Raw genomic sequence first — 24,792 nt, forward strand, 5'->3', positions numbered from 1 at the left:
AAGATGATGGGAGGATCCAGCAGAGAGAATGAATGGGAGGAAGCCTTGCCTCCATCTGGGGAGGAAGTGCTGCTTCTTGCTAGTCTCAGTGACTGTGCAAGTGGGGAGCTGGGATGTGTGATGTTCACGGCCCAGCTTGCAAGCCCTGGTGTGTGAATGCCGGCAGAGCGTGGTCAGACCTGTACAGCTGATTGTACCCACGCTCAAGGTCAACTGGAGTTCACTGGAATCACTTAGGATGGTTATACTTTTAGATTGCAATTTATCACATCATATAGAATGGAATTGTATCAAAGGAAAAGAGATTGCCACTCCTGTGTGTCCCTAATTGAGCTGTATGATTTTGCAAGGAGAATAACTGATGTCAATTGTTTTTAATCAGCCAATCAGTCAATCAATGATGGACACTCCCCTGTTGTTTAGAAGCTCAAACTGCTACAGAAGATTGTAACGAGGTCTATATGTACTATATACTACTTCATTGCTCTTGGGGAATCTTACAGTCTGTGTGTGATCACAGGACTCATAATCCTATCTACAACACGGCTCTGCCCCAGCTCAGAGCCACTTCCTGCCTGGGCCATCACATGCCCAGGAGGGGAGTCCTCCCAAGTAGGCTAAAATTCCCCTGACTCTTAGCTGCATCTAGATATTTGCATAGGCTGTGCCCCTGAGATCAGGAGAGAAGAGACAGACTATCTTGACCAAACGCAGCAATGGGAAGTCTATGGGGTGTGAGGAAGAGCTGGCTAACTAGAATATAGTGTCAGTAACTGGATATATTAGATAGCTGGTATGAAACCAAAGTGAGATTCATATATGTCACATACACAGGGTGCCAAGCCCACTAGAGTTACCCAGTGAGACTCTGTCTCAAGAAAAGGTGGGGAGGGCCGATAACACAGCTCAGTTAGTAGTGTGCTTGCCTACTGTGCACCAAAGTCTGGCTTCAATCCACAAGAGCACATACGGTGAACATACTGGCACATACCTGTAATCCCAGCACTTAAGTGGGGAAGTTCAAAGTCACCCTTAGCCTCAGCTACTCATTTCAAGACAACATCAATTAGACCCTATCTTAATAAAAAGTAGAGATCTTGAAGACAGTCAATGGTAAGGATAAAATCGTACCATCCTTGCCATTGGACACTCAGCTCCCTGGACCTCATGTCTTCTCCTTGCTAGGCCAGGGTCTTCCTTTGTTGTATCCTGACCAGTTTCACGTTGCTTCACTGATTCTTATTTGGGGGATATAGTTCTTTAAGTATCTCCAACCCACCATGGGCTGTGACTGGCTTGAAAGTGGAGTGTAGATGGAGTGGCGGGGCTGCGTCCCGTCACCTGGCTAGCTTTACCCAAAAATAATTACACGGAAACTGTATTCTTTTAAACACTGCCTGGCCCATTAGTTTCAGCCTCTTATTGCCTAATTCTCATATCTTGCTTTAACCCATATTTAGTAATCTGTGTAGCACCACGAGGGGTGGCTTACCAGAAAGATTCTTAACCTGCGTCCATCTTGGAAAGGAGGAGCTATGGTGACTGCCTGAAGCATCTCCCCAACTCCTGCTTCCTTTTTGCCACAATTCTGTTCTGTCTGCTCCGCCTACCTAATTTTCTGTCCTCTTAAAGGGCCAAGGCAGTTTTTTTTATTAATCAATGAAAGTAACACATGGACACTCCTCTATCAGTGGAGCAACTTCTAGGCACAAAAGAGAGTGGAACCTTAGCTCGACATTAAACTTAGGAGAAGTGAGAAGGTAGCGGGGCAGAGGTGGATATGCTGCTCCTGATGACTCCTTGTGGGACTGTGAGTCTAGGCAGAGGCTGCATGAAGAGGGGAGTTCGCAGGAGAGAAGGCACTGCTCGCTCAAGTCTGAGGATTTCATAGAAACAGATATAAGGTTGTATGTTCTAAGCATGGTGTCTCACCTCATCTGTTTCCCCCTGCCTCTAGATTACCCTTGCTCTGGAATGCTTGGCATGGTGTCTGGCCTGATCTCAGACTCCCAGATCACAGCATCCAACCAAGGAGACAGAAACTGGATGCCAGAGAACATCCGCCTGGTGACCAGTCGCTCTGGCTGGGCGCTGCCGCCTTCCCCGCATCCATACATCAACGAGTGGCTCCAAGTGGACTTAGGGGATGAGAAGATAGTGAGGGGCATCATCATTCAGGGTGGCAAGCACCGAGAAAACAAGGTGTTCATGAAGAAGTTCAAGATCGCCTATAGTAACAATGGCTCCGACTGGAAAACAATAATGGATGACAGCAAGCGCCAGGCTAAGGTGAGGTCCCTGGGGTGGGGAGCGGCCGCTGTCTGGGACACTACCTGCACACCCAGCTCACCAGGAAGTCATTGTCTCCCAGCCCATGATAGAAGTGCAGAGTCATCACTGTGTCCCGGGATTTTTGTTGTGGTTCATGTGTGTGTGTGTGTGTGTGTGTGTGTGTGTGTGTGTGTGTGTGTCTGTGTGTGTATCTGTGTGTCTGTGTGTCTATGTATGTGCCCGTGCATGGTCATACACACACACACACACACACACACACACACATGTTTATGCATGCCTGAAGCACCACACACATGAATGGGGAGATCAGAGGTCAACCTTGAATGTGGCTCCTCAGGAGCTAACACTTTGTGTTTTTTAGAGACAGAGTCTAGGCTACTTGGCCATAACCCCAGCAATCCTCATATCTCCACCTCCCAACCCAGGATTACAAGAGTGCACCACTATACTCAACTTTCTTACATGGCTTCTGAGGATCAAACTCGGGTCCTTATGCGTGCATGACAAGTGCTTTGCCAGTTAAGCCATCCTCCAGGCCCCTCCTCATGTCCTAGCAGAAGTCAAGGAGTTCCCAGGGAAGCAGAGATTTGGCTAGTTGGCTTGTCAGTAAGCTTCTTCTGGGGTCTACCTGTCCCCATGTCTCCAGCACAGGGATTACAAATTCAAGATGCCTAATCTGGCTTTTACTTTGGGTGCTGGGGGAGTCTAGTGTTAGGTCCTCGCTATTGCACAGGAAGTCTTTCCCAGCTGACGTTCTCCCTAAAGCATTTGTTGGTTGGTTGGTTTGTTCATGGTGATGAAGAAATGTCACAAAGAATTTACTCTTCACTCCCCCACATGGTTTTAAAGTTTTCGTTGTTAAGCTGGTGTGTGTGTAGTCCCAGTTACTCAGGAGGCAGAAGCAGCAGGATCTCTGTGAGCTAAAAGCCAGCCTGGCGACATCATGAGTCCAGGTCAGTGTGGACTACAGAATGAGACCTTGTCTCAGAACACAAAAATAAAACACATATCCAATTGTGATAAGGACACGCATAGAATTTACCATCTAAATCTTCGTAAAGAGCCTACATCGTGACAGTTGTCGTGTAAATCCGTATTCATGTCCAGCTCTTTCTCCATAACTTTAGTCTTGTGAGGCTTGAGACCCCAAGGGTCACTCGGGAATCACTCGCCACTTTCCCCTTGATCAGTCGTCCCTGGTGCGTCAGGATCCTATTCCTGCCCCTGGGTCTGGATACTCAGGAGCCTCCTCTAACAGCCGTAGTAGATATCTGTCGCTTCATGGCTAGTTTGTTTCACTTAGTGTAACACTGAAGTAGCATGGGTCCTAATTCCATTCTTTTGCGAGGTTAGAAGCGTGTTCTGCATGTGAATAACCACATTAATTAGACGTTCGCTACTGATTGGGCTCCTTGGCCTGCCTCCGTCTTTCAGCTATAGTGGATAATGCTTAGATACGTTCTTGTGCATTTGGAGGATTAAAACTCACAACAAGGAGGCATTCTCAATATTAAAATATCTCAGCAGTCACAGAATGGGGTCCTAAGTTTGTAAACCCAAAAAACATGCTTTAGTCACTGGGTTTCACTCAGGGTTCCGGCTACGTTATTTATACTTTCTGAGCAGACCACACCAAGTTGGAAAGGGTCCCAGGCGTGTACTTGGGTGGTCCCCTAAGTGGATTTGGGATGAAAATGCGGACCCCGCCCCCAGGTTTTCACCATCCCCTGGTGACACTTCTCACACCACCACATTTGGCCTTGGCCTGGATCTTTCTAACGCCTACCCACCCAAGCTGTTCCCCCACGGGTGAAGACTGCAGCCCATTGGCTGGGGCCTTCCACGCCTCTCAAGCAGTGTGCAAGGTCTTGCAGAAAGGAAGCTATCCTGGCCATGCTGCTAGCTTCCCTCCCTTCAGATATGTGGCTTTGAGGGTAACACACTATGCCCCAAAGGCTGCAAGTCGGTGACGGAGCTGCCGGCCACTGACTAAACCAATGTCCTTGCTAAGGAAAGTGTAAGAGTGTCTCTCATCCCTCCCTTGAATTGACTCGTGGTTTTAAAGCATTTCAGCATATGATGTGTGCTTCATTTTTCTTTTCTGAGACAGAGTCTCATGGAGGCTCCAACTGTGGCTGGTCCCCAGTTCACTAGATAACTGATGATGGCCTTGACCTTCTAACTCTCTTGCTGGGATCACGGGTGTGCACTATTACCCTTGTGTGTGCAGTGCTGAAGAGTGAAACCCTGGTTCCAGTGCATGTTTGGGCGAGCGCTCAACCAACGAGTTGACCAACAGCCCCAGCTCATAACCTTCCTTCTTTCTATGTCCCCTTTTGCTTTTCTCGTTTATATTTGTGTGTATGTGTGTGTGTGTGTGTGTGTGTGTGTGTGTGTGTGCATGTTTATATGTGTGGCTGTTCTCGAGTGTGCCGTGCTCTTATGTGCACAAGCATGTGGAAGCTGGAAGGCACTTTATCCATCATTCCTCAGACACACTCCGCCTTGTGTTTGGGGGCAGGGTCTCCCTCCAGCCTGGGACTCACCGATTAGGCTAGGCTTACTCTCCAAGAAGCCCCAGGAATCCCCTCATCCTTGTCTCCCCAGCACTAGGACTGCAGGTGTGTGACACCAACCCCAGTTGTCCCCAGTCCCCTTGTCCTTTTCATGTCCCTGCTTTCTGGTTTTGGGAAAAGGAAAACGGGGAAACACACCAGAAACTGGAAGCCCCACTACAGTGACTTCAAAGAGTGGCATGGAGTGTGACTTCATTCCAGAACCCAAGTAGGCAGCCAGTCAGGCCCATTCCCGCTGTTGCTGAGGCAGGGGTGTGTTGTTGTGACACGTTCTTCACACTAGGTGCTGAGAGAGCAAACAAGTTGCCCATATGTGTCTGATAGGAGGCATCATATGCTTCCTGTCATCTACCCCTCAAGGCAATGGAGCCTGAAGCTGTCAGCTGCCACAGAAAACCCACTATAGAGTGCCTAGGAGCTAATGCCTGGGTTTCAGCTTTAACAGTCTCAGGGTCTAGATGAACTAGACTTCTCAGGACTAGCAGGAGCCAAAGGGCCTCATGGTTTGTGGCCCCTGGTGCTAATTCCTAAGCAAGCCTCTGGTATCTGAGTCACCCCAGTTCATGTGGCTTCCACTGGTGTTTTGCCAGCTCACTCACCAAACAACTTTTATGAGTATTCACATTCTTTGTTCAAGCTGAAGTGAAGGAAGGGCTCCATGATGGCAGTGACGTCGCTGCTTCCTCTGATACCCTCCCAGCCTCATTCATATAGACAGGACTGGTGTGTGTAGTAATGGTGTTTATGTGTTTTCATTACAATTAGCGTCTCGCTGACAACAGCTTAATTGGGCCTAACAATGCTGTGTGTCAGATTCTCAATTACTCACAGTGCTTGGAGATCTATCAAGAGTCAGGACCTTGATAGCAAATGTATTCCTTAAAAAGAAAAGGAAATTATTAAGCGCTAGTGTGAGCGTGTTAGATTTCTAACTGGATTCTCTGAGTCATAAAGGCCAATTAATATTACTCCAAGAACCCAGAACCCTCAGTTGTCTGTCTGTCCCTTCCTACATGTTTCCTGAAGTCACGGCATGTTCTGCATGGGATACGCACATCTTCCGCCGTGTTAGGATCCTGAGCCCATTCATTGTGCTCCCACTCTGCATGGAACGGCTGGTCTGGCCACTCGTCTGGTTCCAGTTGCCTCACGTTAAAGGCACATCAGTGAATACAAATGTGTTTCCGAGGTACAGACATCTCCTGCAGGTTGGTGTTCTTTCCTCTAGTGAAGAGGCTAGAAGCTGAGTGTGGAAGACATCTTAGCTACGCAGGAGGCCAAGGCAGGAGAATCATGTCCGTTCAGAAGCTGTAGTCAGTCCTGTGTGCCACAGGAAGACCCTCTTTCCTCAAAAACAAAGCAAAATGAGGCTGTGCTACTTGATTTCCGGAGCGTCGTAGTGGTGTGGCTGAGAGTGCTAGTAAGGCTGTCAAGGTTGCATTCTGCCTCTGCCTGGGCAGATTCCTTAGCTGCCCTGTGGCTCAGTTCCTCATATGTAACAGACGTGTAAGGCCTATAGAGATGACTCGGGAGTCAAAGTGTTTACCCTTGCAAACATGAGGACCTGAATTTCAACTCACATGGAAAACTCTGTTGTGGTGGTGTATGCCTATAGTTCCTAGCAGCTGGGGAGGCAGAGGCAAAGGGATCCCTAGGGCCTCTGGGCAGACAGAGGTGCTATTACGATGCTAATCTGTGTACCCCACACAAATGTTGTTCAAAAACAAAGCCAGAAGTAGAATATGCCTGAAGAAATAATACCCGAAGGTCGTCCTCTGGCCTCTGCAAACACACAGATACAGAGAGGGAGTGGGTACCAATACAGACTAGGTCAAACAACCACCAGGAATCCCAGTAAACTGGAATTGCTGTTGACCATTGAGGTGAGATGCATTGGATCTGTAAGTGAATTCAGCTGGTAATACTCCTTAAGCAAAGAATTTTTCACTCTTTGGTTTAAGCCAGTGTCTTGAAATGTGGTGTTTGGGCTCCATTAAACTAGCTCTGAGCTGAGGACTATAGATTAGGGCAGGGCAACTCCCCCAGCACGCAGGAAGGCCTTGTTTCCCAACCCAACCATCACAGAAGGAAATTCATTCTCCCTTCTTCAGGGATTTAGTTCATTATCTTCAAGAGGACCAAGTTTGAGCAAAACAGGAGCCTCTCATTTAAGAGCCAGTGGCTGGAGTGTTTACTGAAATGCAGTATCTATTATAAACTCCAAGAGGCGGCTAGTTCTCTTTGTACGTTATCTTCCTCCACCTCAAATAAGTGATACAGGGCCACATCTGCGAGGCAGATGGATGTATCGTCTTAAAGTCTCCTATTAAATCCCCGGCTTCTGTAGCAGCAGTATGTGCTTGAAGGTCCCTGAGAAGAAGATGAGAAATGAAGCTGATCGGTTCTTAAACTGTATTTGTTTTTCCTGTTCTCGCTTATGAAAGAAATACTAGCCATTTCTAAAGGGATGGGTCCAGTCCTCATTTCTCTGTGAGGGACACTTTTAAGAGTCCTGATGCAGGGGCTTGGGAGATGGTGGGAATTTGTAAAGGACATCACTTGTGCAAGCAAATCCCAAGTTACATCCCCGAGTCCATGTCTTCAGTCCTTATGGCAGCTGGAGAGTGGAGTCAAGTGGATCCCCTGGCTTGCTGGAGAGCCAGCCCAGCCAGTTCCAGGTTCAGTGAGAGACTCTCTCGAAAACTAACGTGGAAAGTGATTAAGGAAGACATCCAACATTGACTTCTGACCTCCACATGCTTGGACACATACATGTAACACATGTATATCACACATACATGTGTAATAAAAAGAGAGAGAGGGGGAGGAAGGGAGAGAGAGAGAGAGATACCCAAATCAAGTTAAGGGGTTCAGAAAATGCCACTCCCAAATGTGCCCCCCTTGGAATTTAGGACATACAGGTCCCAGAAAATGTAGACACATTCTCTCTGAACTTCCCTCACCCTTTAACAGAGACTCTGAGTCCTGTCCTAGGCATGGCATCAAACAGGAAAGGGTTGAGGTCCTATCACAGGCTAAGGTCAGACCCCACCTAGACATAATGGCACAAGTGTTAACTTCTCGGGACTCATAAATCATTCTCTGCCCCCTAAAGTGCTTGAAGTCCCCCTTTTCTAGACAGAGAGAAAGGCAGTTCTAGAGCTCCCTGGTGCTCAGGAGGTGCTTTCTTTGCGAGACTCCGAGGATATTCTTAGTGCGTAGTCTTTCCTTCTGCTAACCTTCCTGCTTCATTTAGTGCACACTCGTGTGTGTATATGTGTGTGTGTGTGTGTACTTATATGGTTCATGTGTAGGTATATGTGTGTTTGTGTGTACAAGGATGTTCATGAATGTGGATGCCAAAGAACAACCTCAGGTGTCAACCTCAGGCACTTTCTACCATGTGTTTTGAGACAAGCCTCTCGCTGACCTAGCCAATTAGACAAGGCTGGCTGGTCAGCGAGTTCTAGGTATCTCCTGTCTCTTCCACCCCATTGGTGGGGTCACAAACGCACACCGCCATGCCCAGCTTTCTTTTACATGGATTCTGGGGACTGAACCCAGTATCTTACCCTTGAACAGCAAGGATCCAACCCCCTGCACCACCTACCCGGTCCTTATTACATTGTCTTTTAATAACCAGTTCTCTTTTTGCTTCACAGTCATTCGAAGGCAACAACAACTATGACAGTCCCGAGCTCCGGACGTTTTCGCCTCTCTACACACGGTTCATCAGGATCTACCCTGAGAGAGCCACACACAGTGGGCTGGGGCTGAGGATGGAGCTTCTGGGCTGTGAAGTGGAAGGTAATTACCTAATTCCTAGGGCCCCTTCTTCCTTCTCCCTTTCTATGGACATTCTCAAGCATTTATGTCTCTATCGGTGCTGCGGTACAACCGCCACCCTCTCCCCTGAGTGAACGGTAACCCCATACCTGGCAGGCAGATCTGGCAACTGCCTGTGCCACAGAACATTCAGCTCTTGCCTTAGTAGCCTGCACTGCTTTCTTTCTTTGGAGTCTAGGAGATTGTCTCTCTTGAATAAGTGTGTGTGTGTGTGTGTGTGTGTGTGTGTGTGTGTGTGTGTGTGTGATGAGGGAGATGGCTCAATTGGTTGGTAAAATGCTTGCCACACAAAGCATGAAGGCCTGAGTTCAATCCTCAGAATCCACATTAAGAGAAGGAGCTGGGCAAGGCGGGGCACATCTGTGTTCACATCTGTATTCCCAGCACTGGAGAGGCAGACAGACAGATCCCTTCCAGGCCAGTGAGAGACCCCGTCTCAAGAGTCAAGGTGGAGAGCATCTGAGGAACAGAAGTCAAGGTTGACCTCTGCCTTCCACATGTATGTATACACATGCATGCCTGTGCACACAGGAGCATCCACACACAAACATATTAAGGTGAAACATACATAAGAAAAAATTCATTTCGCTTATTTATTTTTGAGATTCAGGTCTGTCTCACGATAGCCTAAATTGACCTCAATTGATCCTCCTGTCTCAGAATCCCAAGTAGCTGAGATTATGATACATGCCGCCATGTTAAATAACGCGGTGTCTATGACTGTACCCACCGTTTTCTTGCCTCCACCATCTCTCCCAGGTTCTGAAATATTTCTGTTGCAGTTGAGTAAAGCCATCTATCCACCATGCTGCCTCTCCCTCTGCTCACTTCTCAAAACCTCTGGCCAAAGCCTTTGACTTTTGAAGGTGTGGGTAGAGGGGTCACCAAGATGGCGCAGAGGGAAAAAGCACTTTTAGTATGCAAGACTGACACCTAAATTCAATCCCTGGGACCCTCTCTAGAAGAGAGAATTGACGCATGGAAGTCGACCTCTGATCTCCACATGCACACAGTTGCTCACACAGTCACCTGCACATACATGCATCTCACACCCGCGCACACACACCCACGTGAATAACAAAGTAAAATTACTGAAATAAAAGTAAGGATGTCTAGAAGTCTTTCCCATCCAAATTTCTGTCTGTGCTATTGACGAGAGTCCTGCTCCATTTGACAGAGGATGTCAAGACATCCTGGGAAGAAAGAAAGCTTGATAGGAAGTATATGATACTTTGATCATATACATATGATATATGGTGTACATATAAAGTATCATATAAAGTATATGCTACTATGGTCTGCTGAAGGACTTCCCTCATTTCTCAGATCATCATATGAAGGTCACGTGAAGGACAAATTCAGACCCAAGATCTTACTAGGGACGGAGGTGCTGAGTGATTTGAGCTGGTTCTTGTACCATTTGTTGCTTGATGTGATGGAATTCCCATCTGCCTTAGATCTGGGTATAAATGAGTAACCTTACACCAGCTTCTCGACCTCCATAGAGTCCTTCTCTGCGTCGCCTAGAGTGGCTGCTGTTGGTGCCCAGATGTTAATCAACTGAGCACATGCTCAAAGTTGTTGTGAAGACGGCTTTTTAATATCACCCTCCTCAGGTTTCAAAATTACGTGTGTGCTGAGCTACCCAAACATAATTACATTCCTGAGCACATTAAATGCCGTAGAATTTTCTGTGTACGCTATAGGCTATCAATCACCACACTGCAGAGTAATTCACAACTACTTTTCGATGGATGTAGATTTAAAATCAGGCCATGTCTCCCACCCTTCCCCTGGTCATGGCTTCCAAATCTGTGGTCTTAGTCTTCCGACATAATCGACACAGACCAATAGAAACCACACGCCATGGACCGAGCAAACAACAAGCAGCTAGCAGTCTCGACCAAGTGTAAAACGGGCTCATTCAGGGTGCTGAGGAGGGTAGTACCTGGAGGCAGGCATCTCACCCTGATCCTGCAAGGGACTGTGATTCAGAGGGTGGGATGAATGCAGGGTTGCAAACATTGAGCCTTGTGGCAGTTTGCCAGCTTCCTCTGCGGAGGGAGTAAGATAGGGGCATGTGCACGTCAGGTGGGAGTGTGCACGAATTCAGGTGAGTGGTGTGTGTGTGTGTGTGTGTGTGTGTGTGTGTGTGTGTGTGTGTGTGTGTAAAGCACTGGCTACTAGGAAAAAACATAATAAGGGCTGGGTCGATGGTACCTTTCAAGAATAAAGCCCTCAGGGTTCAATTTCCAGAATCCATGCAAAAGAAAGCTGGGCATGGTGGTAAATATTTGTGATCCTACCACTGGGAAGGCAGAGATGGGCAGATCCCAACAACCCACTAACCAGCTCGTCTCCCAAAGTCCAGGAGACGCCCCAGCACATAACATCTGTGCATGGTGATCTCCTGGCTAGTCTTAGGTTCAGGGCTCTGGGTCAGAGGGAAGCCAGCTCTGTCTCTGCGTGTCTCTTAACTCTCCCCATTCCTTAGGCATAGTAACAGTGTCAAGTTCCTCTCAATAAAACAACTGTAAGGGGCGCATCCCTCCTGGCCAGGGCTGGAGAGGAGCCTACACTCGCCCCTGCTCCCAGCATCTCATATGGTTCTCTCACATTAAGGGACTTGACCCTTATCTCTTGTTCTGTAATGTAAAATATAATCCCCCCCCCAAACTGTAAACTATTGAACAGATTGCAAAAATGAGTAACAGGCTGAAAAAAAAATGGACTGAACCAAATGTCAAGGACTTCAAAACCAGTCTTTGATTAATGTTGGCTACTCTTCAACTACAAACTCAAAGATCAGGGGGCCCAGACAGCAGTGGAATGCAGTGCCACTGGAGACCAGACCAGGTAAGCTGACCTCAGGCCGTAGGAGACAGCCCAGCTCACACACCTGCCTGGGACAGAGGGCCCCAGGTGGAGAGCTGCGGAGAGAGAAACAGAGCAGCCTGGGAACAGAGAGCACCGCCATGCCAAGTGCAAGCTGATGCTTCTTTGTGCAGAGAAAAAAAAAAAAAGATGATATAAACAGCAAGCCAGTCAATCCTGAGACCATGACAGAATCCGTGGGCGTGGCTTCTTAGTACCTTAGGAAGAAAAAGAAACGTGGTCTAATCTCTGTCGTGGGGGTTCTTGACTCCAGGGTCATGAACAAATTATCTGGGAGACTCAAGAAGTTTGCAGGAAAGAAATGATTATATAGATAACTATGTGTTGACTGCCCCTGCAGCCACATCTACCCAGCAGGTAGAGATCAAATGCCCAGCAGCCTCTCACCCATTCTGTGAAAGCCAGGAGTATTTGGCTTCCGACAAGAGAGGCAGACCATGTCCCTGGACTCCATACTATGCCCTAGAGTTCACTGCACAGGCATTAGCCTATCTGAAGCCTCAAGAATGCTTCTCAAAAATGCAAGCAGTAATCCTTGGGTCTCATTTCAGCGCCGACAGCTGGGCCAACCACACCGAACGGGAACCCCGTGGACGAGTGTGATGATGACCAGGCCAACTGCCACAGTGGCACAGGTGATGACTTCCAGCTCACAGGTGCAGAGCCCACCCTCATCCCATCCTTGTGCCTTGTCAGTCTGTGTCCTGGTCCTCTGTGTGTGTGTGCTTGTCACTCATGGTGGTTGGTGACAGGGTACCGGCAGGCCACCCCACACGTGGCTTCGTTTCCTTGTGCCACGCACATCAACAGAGCGCTCCCGGTAGCTGTGGCTCTTTTCGGAGCTGAGCGTGTGGAGTTCACCTCTGGCAGCTCCCCCAACTGTTACAGGCGTGCCACCCCTGCCCAACCGCACACTCCCAAGCGTTCATTTCCCTTTCCTAATGAAAACAAAATTATTTGAGTGGAGACTTTATCCAACAAATTGACCAAATTAGACTTCTAATTTCAATGCAGCTTTTAAGTTACGATTTTGAAAATTGTTTTGTATTGAAATTTACTAAGGCAGGATTACCTGTGATTTCACATCGGCCCTGGCTGGCATGGTCATCAGATGGGATACACAGTGCCTCAGGGTCTATCTGGTGTTACTCTCGCAACATCCAAAACCACACAAGCTATAAGGGAACCCTTTCTTTCTGCTCAGAATGGCAGAGGAAACTAAGCAAGCAGGGAAGTGGGACCGCCCACTAGAAAATTGGCCAGCACACTAAAATCCACACCCTAGTTTTGCAAAAGGTTTCAGGACCCTACAACCAACTGGGACAGAAAAATATGACCTTTGTTTTATGTTCTATATGCATGTGCTTATGTGTACACGCACGTGTGTGTGCTTGCGAACTCCAGAGACTGACACTGGATGTCCTCCTCAATTTGTTCTTTCTTATTTTTGGAAACAACAGTCTCTCACCAAACCAGGAGACCCTCCCCAGCCTGTTTGGCTAGACCGGCTGGCCACTGAGTTAAAGGGAGTTACCTATCTCTGTCTACTCCACACTAGGGTTACAGATGTGTATTTCAGCTCCTAACTTTGTGTTTAAAAAGCCTGGCTTTGTTTTCTTTTTTATTGCATCCCATATAAAAACCAACCCGCACTGAATTTAAACAGACAAGCACATTCACAGGCCATAGAGACAAACCCTTTCCTCCTAGACAAATGTGGTTTAGCACATGTGGGTGGAGCTCGGGCACATGTTTGTTTGGGGATCTGCAGCATCATGCTGCGCCTTCGTGCACAATCCCGCTTGGAAATGTTGCCGATAATGACAAACGCTGGGAGAGCACCAGGTCAGGAGAGCACCAGGCGGGGGGAGCACCAGGTCGGGAGAGCTCCTATAGTGTTGTGTGCAGGTCGTGTACAAGACAGGCAGGCAGTTGATACCTGGTCTACTCTGGTGTCCGCCTTTGGCTTGGGGACTGAGAAGGCAGGCTAGACCTCATATCCATCTCGGAACACACACATTGGCACAGTTGTGCTTGGGTGTAGTGGCCGTAGAATGACAGGTGAGGCTGGATTCAGCCTTGCTCTGGCCAGCTTACATTGTTCACTGCCTCTCAGGAACACAGATGGTGGGAACCCCTCTGGGCCAAACAGAGAAAAGCGGGTACTGACACAGGAAGGGGTCTGGTCCCTCAATAAGCTGCATGCCCAGCTGTAGAGGCCAGAGCAGGGTCAGGCTGTTGTCTTTCGCACAGGTTGCTATGGCAAATAGAGATGCCTGCGGGCCTGGCTTGCCTGCTAGGCGGTGGCCCGTGGGTGGGACCTGTGCCCTCCCCCCTTTCACTTCTGCTTCTCCTTTGGGGCTTCATGTACCTAACTTCTTATGTGGGTCCTGGGGATCAAACCCAGGTCCTCAGGCTTATGCAACAAGTACTTTGCTTAACTAACTGTCTTCCCAAGCACCTGGCCCAGAGCCCCCATCATGAACTTCCATGAGGAAAATTGAAGGTGTTACCATGTAATTTTCTAATACTGCAAGGCTGATGGGGCTGAACACATTAGAGCAAAAATTTAGGGAATGTCCCTTGGTTCATTTCCAATTACTTCAAAAATCTCTCCTCTACAAGAGGGGAAGAGCTCCAGGCTCCTGGGTAAAATGAAAGTTAAAAGGAAGAAGAAGAAGAAAAAATCAGCTTAGAAATGTAGTACGGCTAGCCAGAATTTTTATATCTAAGTCCAACCCCGCCCCCTTGAAACTGTCACCCTCCAAATTTCAAAGGCAATCACGTATCTCATAGCTGTGGACTGTCAGTGCAAATCTTATACGTAAGCAGCCATAAGCCACAAAAAGTTTGTCCAATTAATGCAGAGACATTTTTATGTCAGGCAACATAAAGTTCTGTGGCCAATATAGAAAACAGAGATCCGTCCCCAAGCCAGGCCCCCTACAACCTTCCCAGAGTTGCCTGTAAGCAGGCCACCCCAAGCCTCAGGGTTCCGTGGGCCCCAACAGAACTTCAGCGAAGTCCATCAAGAAAAGGAGGCATTCCAGTATCACAGCCCCCCTGCCTTTTCAATTGCCCTCTGTGGAGGGCTCTTATCCTGACGGGCCCTAGGGTGGCCAGTTAATATCGATTACAGACAAAGGTTCAGATTTACTTCCCATAGCCGAACAAATAGCCTTCTCATTTTTACATTTGGTTCATGACTGAGCCCACTGAAACCAGAGCCTCTGAATGAATAGGGCAAGCCTGTTAGCCTGGAGCAAAGTGCGTCTGAGACAAGCTGTGCACCCCAGAAAATGTGTCATTCAGAATGGAAACAGTGACAACCCTTGAGAGCTTGAGAGGACAAGGTTTTGTTTCACCTACAGTGCTGAAATGATTTTTTTAGTAGCGAAAAAAAAATCTTTCTTAATTTTTTTTAAAGTTACCATGGCATGAAAGAAAACAGTTATCTTCTTAGGCTAGTATGTCTCAACAATTCTAAAAATCTATGCCCATTAGCAGGACTTCAGGGCATGGTCATGCCTGGCCCACAGCCCGCCAAGAACATGTGATCGTATTCATCCTCATGCTTCATTTTCATTGGTTATATTGAATATATTATATTGGTAGAAACTAAAAGTGTTTGTGTGAGTGCATGTGTGTGTGTGTGCATATGTGTGTGTATGCACATGAAGGCGTGTGTCACTGTTTTCTTGGAAAAGCCAGAGCTCACATAACATCACTTTCCTGAACCAACGACTCACACCTGGCCCTAGTACCTTTCATTTATAAAACACTGGCCCTCTGAGCTCACACCTGCTCCAAAAAACTTTCTACATACAAAATGCATGCCTCCTGTGCTCACACCAGACCTAAGTAACTCTCTGCATGTATAACACACACACACGCACACACAAACATGCATGCATACATTCTGAGCTCACCTGACCCAAGTACCTCTAACCCTCTAGAGTCAGCATTTAACTGCATTACCCTTTTGGCTAATCGTGACAGGATTTATGGCCAGAACTATAAACCTTGGGTGTCTGGTATAATAAACCCCGGTGGAGGGGTGGGGGTTCTCACTTGAACTCCGAGAGCAAGGCATATGGAAACAGGGTTGATTCCCTCTTGAACAATGCTTATCCCTCAGCACAGTGAGAACCTGTTTTCATTCTTCTCCTGGAGTAACAGGTTTAGATCTAGAGGGAAACAGATATTCCAGCCAAACGCTATCACCCACATGACGCTGACATTCAGGTGAGCTGTGCCCGGTGGTAGGAATCGGAGACCTTGCTTGCGTCTATGCTTTCTGACCGGAGTTGAGATTCCCCCCCTGAAGTCGCTGAACTGCAAACCCTTCTGAAAGGCAGCGGGAGGTGAAATTTCACCTTGAGCCGTGTGGCCCCCACAGTGGAATTCAGCTGCCAGCCTGTAACAAAACTGATCAGGCGTATCAGATATGAAAGCGCGTGTTCACCTTGAATCCCTGTCCTCTCGGACTACTGGGGATGGTATCCTAATGCATTCTGGCGTCCCTCCAATCCTGCCATCAGAAATGCACCCTCCTTTCCAGTACCTGCCTATGGAGGCCATACGCATGCGACCCTGCTTTAGTATTTCCACGCAGGGCATGAGACAAGGCAGTGCAAAGGGTTAGCTCAGAAACGGCTCCATGCTCCAAAAAGAAAATGTTTCAGCTTTCTAATGCATACCTGGTTTGTGCAACTGGAGGAAAGGACAGGCCTGTATAGAGATCATCAGACGTCTGAGTGAACTGGGGCCGCCGGGCACAGCACAGCTGCAGCCCCGATGCAGAACACCCTGCAATAAGTCTCTGCCCACCCCACCATGCCTCTCCCCTGAGTAGACCAGTGCTTACACCCTGGCACAAAGGTCAATTCTAGCCCTGAGGGGTTAGACAAGGCACTTACGCAGTCCTGAGAACCTGAGCTCGGATCCTCAGACCCATGTAAAAAGTCTGTAGTAGTGTGGACCAGCAATCCCTGTGCAAGGCAGGCAAAGACAGGAGCCCCTGGACTCACTGGCCAGTCAGTTCAGCCAAATCAGTTGAGCCCTAGGACCAATGAGAAGCTCTGTCTCAGAAATAGGATGGAGAGGCCCGAAGAGGTCCCAGTGGTTAAGAACTTGTATAAAATACGAGTTTGGGTTCCAGTACCCATGTCAGGCAGCTTACAACTGTCTTTAACTCCAGCTCTAGGGGATCCAGTGCCCTCTGGCCTCCACAAGCACACACACACACACACACACATCACACCACACTCGCACGCAGACACACAAGTGTTTAAGATACACATAATTTAAAATAAAGTAGAGTGGAGAACAATTAAAGAAGACACACACTGTTGACTTCTGGCTTCCACACTATATCACACACACACACACACACACACACACACGTGTGTGTACACACTAACACAGAAGGTCCACTCCCTACAACCAGAGCCTATATAGCAGAGGAGAATGGCTTGCTTAAGCCCTGAGTCAAAAGCAGCACACTCCTTGTTTCCCAGGCCCAGCGAGTCAGACTCATCTGAGAAGTTCTGGGAAATGATTCATTTCAAGGCCTTTTCTCCCAGATAGTCTGTTCCCACAGGGTCCCAGAGGGGCTAAGTAGACAGGAAACTGTAATGAGTAATCAGGGTTATTCTCGTGGTGGGGCAAATCTGAGAACACTGTACAGGGGACTTAGTGAGGTGCTTGCTACACAAGAATGAGCAGTGAGTGGCATGAGCTTGTGATCCCAGCATTGGTGAAGCAGAGACAGGGGGATGCCAGTCTAGCCTAACCAGCAAGCCCCAGGTCTCAGTGACAGAGCCCACCTCGATAACCTAAGGTAGGAAGGACATCTGACATTAGCCTCTGGCTTCCATACACTGGAACGCACACATTCATGGGCACCCGCACACACAAGTGTACATATGCGTGTATCCCCATAGGCAAGCACCCCCATCCACACAGGCACACACACAGAAAAAAGTCTGCAAAAGGTTAAACAGCCATCCCCCTGACAGAGGTTTCCAAGAAAGTCCCAGGCTGAATCAAAGCTGATGATGTTTGCGTAATCATGGTCCAGTTCCCAGGTCCCTCAGGAATGTGAAGAAATGTTTTTCCCCTTTGCCTTCACATACCTTTCCACCAGTTCTCCAAACTGTATTCTAAGCAGAATATTTATTCTTGGGGGAAACACAAGCAGCTATGCCAGAGGAAAGAATTACAGAGGGGGAACCACAGCCATGGCCTTAAGCCTTCGGTTTTGAACATACCTGGCGGGGACTAACCTCATGACCTCCCTGAGCGCACACTTCCCAAACGCTGGGAACTCTCTGAAGCTTCAAGGTGTCCGTCAGGTTTAATACCTAAGTCAGCAAGGACAGTTAGCGGTTAGCGACCCTGGCCTTTCAGGGTTGAAGCTGAATGTAACATTCAGCCTTAGAACAAAGTCTCCAACTCCCCGTGACTTCTGGATTCTTTATGAAGAAATCTGCCAGGATCTATGGCACACTTGAAAATTGCTACAAGAGAGTTTGCACTACCACAACAGAGAGAGAGAGAGAGAGAGAGAGAGAGAGAGAGGGAGGGAGGGAGGGAGGGAGGGAGGGAGGGAGGGAGGGAGGGAGGGAGGGAGGAGAGGAAGAGAGAGGAGAGAGAGAGAGCAATGCATTTGCTAATTAGCCCAATTTAGTCATTCTTTGATGTGTGTATGTGTGTGTGTGTGTGTGTGTACACAAGCATTCAATACTATACACCATAAATAAGAGGCAATGTTTATGTGTTGATTTTTAAACGTTTAAAAAAACAAATGTTTGAGATTTTTTAAGTAATGTTATTAGAGCTAAAGCAATGGCTCAGTTGGTAAATGGCTTCCCTACAAGCCTGAGGACCTGAAACCAGCCCTTAAAGCTCCCCATCTCCCCCCCCCCCCAAAAAAAACTGAACACAGTAGTAATAAGCTTGAAGTCCAGTGTTAAGGGAGTGGATCCCTGGGGCTCACTAGCCAGCCAGCCTAGCCTACTTGGGTGACCCTGTTTCCAAAGAGGTAGGTGACATTTCTGAGCATGACCCCTTGGGTTGTCCTCTGGCACCCACGTGCACAGGGCCCTGCACACTTACCCGTGTGAATCTGAATCTGCACACACATATAAACATACGCAACACGTGCATGAAAATTAAAGTGAAACAGTCTTGTGGTGATGTTGTTTGAATCAGACATTGTGGTAGACCGAGTATCAGTCAAACGTGATTGATCCTGGCAGGAAGCAAAGTGAGAAGTTTCTGTGGGGAACGTGCAAATAAGTGAGGTTGTAACGTTACCCACACCACTTCTGTTTTCTGATTTTGGCTACTGCTCTTGTTTTTCAGGAGGCACCACAGCCCTGGCCACAGAGAAGCCAACCATTATAGACAGCACCATCCAATCAGGTACCAAAGTCTAAGATGTCTACATTCCATGCACCCCTTCCAACTCCAGTCCCAAACAGCATCATCGAGCTTTCTGGTTTCAGTTGTTCTAATGGCCTAGGAAAGATGCCCAGACTTCCGGTCTCAAGGAAAGCTGTAAAAGCCACATGCCTTTGGTCCTCAGTAGGCTCAAGTGAATGAGGTTCCCTTCCTCATCAGTCACTGCTGAGTGACAAGCCCCCCCGGGGAAATGAGCACATACTTTGTTTAATTGCAGCGCAGCTCTGATGTGGCCTGTGTTTGCAAACTAGAAGAAGGAAATCTCACAAGCCACAGCCTAACTATTTATTTTCATCACCGTTCTGAAAAATCAAGAAGCGCAAAGTTTGTCTGTTATGCCTGCCACAGAGTTGGCAGTTTTACAACGATGCTTACGGCGGGTGTGCCATGAGACGGGCACTGTAAACCTCGGTTTCCTGTGCCCGGGAAACCAAAGTTTGCACCATGCCTGGGCAGAGAAACACTCTGGGAGCAGTCCCCTCATCCTTGGCCCAGAGGAAAACCCAAGGACTCTGCACGCCCAACGGTGCGGGTTATCAAAGGCTGCCCTCTTTTATTTTCTGTTAGTATTCTATGACCTTCTTCCCCACAGATTCCCATGAAGGGAAGCACTTGTATAAGCAACCAGAGTTTTTTTTGTTTTTTTTTTTTTTTTTTCTGAAATGCTTTAGAGTTAATCATTGGAGGAAGGTGAGAGGGGTCAACGTTCCAGATTCTTCCATTTCCTTTATTGAAGTTCACTCAGCCTTGGCCTCTGCGGTCATTTATTAATGGACCGTGTGGTGTGTGGCCATGTTTCCTCCGCACTGACTGCCCGAGAGAGGACAAGAAAGGACCGCCCTAATTAGCATGCTTCCTTAAAGGCCACTGTCACCGTTGACCTGATTAAACTGCAAGGCAAACTTCTTCTGTGGAACTTTCCCCCAGTTTTCCGGTGCTCAGGCTGACCTGCTCCCACATAGCCTAAAACCATTCAACATGAGGCAGAGGAATCCCAAAGGCTAAATTCCCCGAATGCTGTTTTCCAGGTTATAGCTTGACTTTGGGGGCTGTGGCCTAGGAGGTCGCTAGGCTCTGAACCTGGGCCCTGGCAGTCCTCAGATGCTAGGTGTGTCCACCCACCCTCAATAGGTCACTCAAACAGATGATAGCAACAAGCAGAAAAAGACACGAGGAGGAGGAGGAGCAAAGAGGTCCAGTGGCCCCTCCACTCCATCTTAGAGATTCTGATGTGAAATTTATATTTGAATAGAGGGCAAGAGGTCTGCCAACAACTCTGTGTGAAATCTTCCCAGAGACAAGCTTCCCCTCGGGCTGGCCCAGGCATGGGCCTTCCTCCTCCCAGCATAAGATTCATGGGGGAAATTCCAACATTGTTTCCATAGTCTGGTGGCAAAGGGAAGGGTGCTAGTGTCTCTTTGCAAATATTTCACTCTTACCAGGAGCCCCCGGTCTGTGTGTCCCGAGGGGGTTTCTCTGAAGTGGGACTGTGGGGCTGTGGCTCTCAATGTGCTGTCTTTAGAAGAGGACAACGTGAGTGAGCAGAGTTCTGGCTGTGCCATGAGTGTCTTAGTGGTTCTTCCGGTTTCTTCTCTTGCTGGAATTGATTGGACTCACCCGGCAGCCGCGAGCTCACTTGCTCCGTCCTTCTCTCTTCTCGCCTCTCAGAAGAGCCTAAGTATCTTTGGAGAGAATGAAAATGAAGGTCATGGTGGCCAGACCACGAGTGGTTCTGATAACGCGTTTGCTTCCTATGGGACCTCTGGGTCATTCTTGTGACGGCCTTACAAACAGGGGCCCATCAGCCCTCTCTCAGGGTCTGCCGAGGTCAGAGGGCAGGCGTGCAGAGCGTGAATCGGTAGGACTTGTTGCTACCACCATCTGACCGTAGAGGTAGACAGTGGACATATGATTGCCTATTTATTCCATTGCCTGGATTATGAATCTGGTCTCCACCTCCTCAGTGGAAGGTCATGAACTGTGTGACATTTGGAAGATATCTGTTCATTATAACCTTCTGGTTAGGTCACTGCATAGGCCTCACAGGGACTGAATGTGCTTCCAACAAGGTTAGGTTGACCACGCCTAAACCTGGATGCGTACCGGCCTCCCACGCTTCACAGGCGGCGGCAGCAGACAGACCCCCAAATCTTCATCAAGATTCTATTTTCCTGAGCAGTTACAGCCTGAGAAAGGGCTGGGGGGATATCTCAGTGAGTAAATGCAAGCATGAGAACCCGAATTCAATAGAAAACAGGGTATATACAGCATACATGGAGGTGGTGGCAGGGAGATCTTAGTGACCCCGCTGGCTGGCAGGCCTAGGCCTACGGGCAAGTTCCAGACCCCACTGGAAGCCTGTCACAAAAAAAGGGGGAAAACAGAAACAAGATGGTGCCTGAGGAATGGTATCTGAGGTTGACCTCTAACACATAAACATACACACTACACACATTCATGAACACATTTACACACACACACACACACACAGAGAGAGAGAAAGGAGAGAGAGAGAGAGAGAGAGAGAGAGAGAGAGACTTCATCTTGAGGATTTTTTTTTGTTTTTTTTTTTTTTTTTTTTTTTTGTTTTTCGAGACAGGGTTTCTCTGCAGCTTTTTTAGAGCCTGTCCTGGAACTAGCTCTTGTAGACCAGGCTGGCCTCGAACTCACAGAGATCCACCTGCCTCTGCCTCCCGAGTGCTGGGATTAAAGGCATGTGCCACCACCGCCGGGCATCTTGAGGATTTTTTATCAAGTAATAAACTCAGCAGGAATGTGACACCCGTATACTGCCTAGGTTGTCATCAGACGTATAAAAGCCTGTTGACACTTGGACAGAAAATGCCAAGACCCCCCTGTTTAATGCCGTTCCCTCTGAGGGTCTTCCCACATCCCCACAGCAGCTCACATTCCCTCACTTGCTTGGACTTTCGGACCAGGGGATGACTAAGCAGCACTCACGCTAGACAGGAGCCTTGACTTGAAAATGAATCCTTGCTGGCATCCTGTGCTAATGACGGCACTGCGGGCAAGATCGTTTCGGCAGCGCAGCTGGCACGGGCTCACAGAGGCCATAAATTTGTTTTAAGTTCAGAATATTGTTTCCTGCTATTTTTAAGAAGGAATTTAGTCCGATTGTTGCTATTGAATTTAATGAGAACTGTGCACAACTACAGGGCATGGGCAATAATTTAAAAGCTCAGCTGTCAGTGTGCCTGAGTCTTCGCATCTTTCCTCCCCTTGACTTGCTCATCTTCCTTCCTCCCCCTCTTCTTCTTTTCTAGTCCTCTGCAGCTTTCTTTTAGCTTCTATGCATGTCTGTTGTTGCTTCTAATGTGAACACACCCTTGCATCCGGGCTTGAGTTTGTCACCACCGAGCTACACACCTCACAATCCCCCCGTTCCCCTGAAATGCATTGATTCCTTTTAAATAAATAAGATAGCCATAAGGCATCAAAACGAGACAAGGAAATAGGAGGGGGGTCCGATACAATGTAAAAGTAGCTCCCCTAGTTAAATTCTAGGACAGGACAGGCCACCGGATAGTAAAGGTAGACCGTTATCCACTGTGGAGAAGGTTAACATGAAGAACAACTTTCTCCTTGTGAAAATGCCAAGTTCATACGCTTTATGATGTCTTCAGAACGTTAGCCAGCATAATGCACAGTGTGGATTTCTGGACCAGAGAGCAAATTTTATGTGTTAGCAAAGTGGATGAAACCAAAGCCATGTGTGCTAGGAAGGCTTTTTGCCTTCTTCTGTATCTTCCGATGCAGAGTAAAGTAGAAAAGTCAAACCTCACGCTTCCTCATCAACATCCGAGCTCGTCCACCATGAGATGTCACAACAGTACATTCCAGGGCAAGGACGCCGACTGCGCCATCTGCCAAAGTCGGTTTTGCTGCCCAAGGGCAGTAACTTCAGGAGGGAGATTTCTGAGCCTTAGGAAGCCCCACTTCATGCTTCAGTAGCTTGCACATGAGAAACCCCTCTCCTTTGACACTCAGACTGCCCTTCTGTACTAGCTGAGCACGCACACAATAAACACATCACGTGGCCAACTTTTTCTTTGGAACCAGCTCTGCCCCTCTTTTGGGAGGTCACATTACTTTCTTATTATAAGGAATTGCAGCCCACTTCTGATTATTCATATAGCGAGTGCCTTCCAAAATCGGACATTAGCACTTGAAAAGAATTCCTTGGAAACCAAAACAGGCATATTAAATCATCCTTATCTATTTAATAAATCTTTCCACTAAAATCCCTCCCTCCATTGTTCAGTGGGGGGAGGGCCACTGGAAGAGCTACCCGAAGGACTTTGTGTTAAACACTTGGGCAAGTTAAAGAAATGCTCAAAAAGAGATGAGGTCTCCGCCTGACCTAAGGCAGCCCATAATAGCAGGCTTTCCTTTATTGTAGGCAAGTGTTTGAGACTCCAGTTGGGCAGACGCCCCATGTGCCACTGTCCGACTCAATACTGCCATCTTGTGGATGACTGGTCTCAGGCTTGCTCGGCCTGGGGACAGGGCACACACAATGATCTCATCTTTGGAATTGTTTGTAGCCTCCACTGACTTCTCCCCCAAACAAAACCATACTATCACCGATTTCTTCTTTCAGTGTTTCCAAACTCAAGACCCTTTCAGAGAACCTGGCTGAGTAAATGAAAGACTTCGGGGTTATGAAGCACTGAGGTCAGCCACCTTCCTACAAACTATTTAATGCCTTCAGCTTCCAAAGGAAGCATTTGGAAGGTTTAAAAAAGTATTTCTGAAGGGTCAATGTTTAAATGAGTTTGGGCTTTATGTGACCTTGAGTTGAGGTTTTAAGTGGAGCGAACCATTTATATGCAAATTTAGAAGTTCACCGAAAAAGCCATAGATTTATTCTGAAATTAATTGACCTGCTAGAAAGCACATAAGAAAGAAAATAATCACAGAAAAATGCTTCAGCTGTCCCCCCCCACCCGACACAGGCTTGGGCCATCAGCTGGGATGATGAGTAGGAGTCTTAAGGCCAGGCTGCCTCTCAAGTCACATTCTAGCTTTGGAGGCTCACAGTGTCTACAAGATTGCTTTCATTGATGATACCAGTTTTTATGGTTTGTCCTCAATAACGGATTACCTTTCCTACTGACTATTGCAAAAACAGGGTAAATGTCACTGATGTCCCCTATGCACATTCCTTGGAAAGTAGCCTTCCTGGAAATCTTACATAAACCCGATTCACTGGGAAATGGATATTCTTGCTCAAGATGGACACACACACACAAATAGAATGCCAATGCTAAATACAACTTTGCAGACACGTTCATTCAGGCATCTGTTAGTATCTTGGTAATCCTGGATTTTTTTTTGGGTTATCCAGAGCTTTAGAATATATGTAAAATTATTTTTTAAAAAAATATGTTTCCCAGAAGAGTGTAAATGTCTTTCCTGAACCTGGTGGTTAATTCTCCCCATGTGTCTCTCTGTCCTTCCCCACTGAAGAGTTCCCGACCTATGGTTTTAACTGCGAGTTCGGCTGGGGCTCTCACAAGACGTTCTGCCACTGGGAACACGATAGCCATGCGCAGCTCAAGTGGAGTGTGCTGACCAGCAAGACGGGGCCCATTCAGGACCATACAGGTAAGGGTGGCACCATGGCCCCATGCTAGACACATCTTTGGTTACCAGGGAAGGTTCCTGACACCTGTAGCTTTATGGGTGATAAGAC

At 47.7% G+C, this 24,792-nt stretch overlaps 1 protein-coding gene across 1 annotated transcript in view; it reads left to right on the forward strand.

Annotated features, from left to right (window-relative positions):
• The window catches only part of Nrp1 (neuropilin 1), a 144,778-nt gene that overhangs the window by 107,877 nt on the left and 12,109 nt on the right, over positions 1-24,792 (forward strand). The window contains 5 exon segments of the mRNA XM_038312800.1: positions 1,958-2,289; positions 8,531-8,675; positions 12,161-12,265; positions 18,978-19,037; positions 24,567-24,704. Coding sequence (XP_038168728.1) covers positions 1,958-2,289; positions 8,531-8,675; positions 12,161-12,265; positions 18,978-19,037; positions 24,567-24,704 — 780 coding nt within the window.

The sequence above is a fragment of the Arvicola amphibius genome, chromosome 15 (assembly GCF_903992535.2).
Source record: "Arvicola amphibius chromosome 15, mArvAmp1.2, whole genome shotgun sequence".
Classification (NCBI taxonomy): Eukaryota; Metazoa; Chordata; class Mammalia; order Rodentia; family Cricetidae; genus Arvicola; species Arvicola amphibius.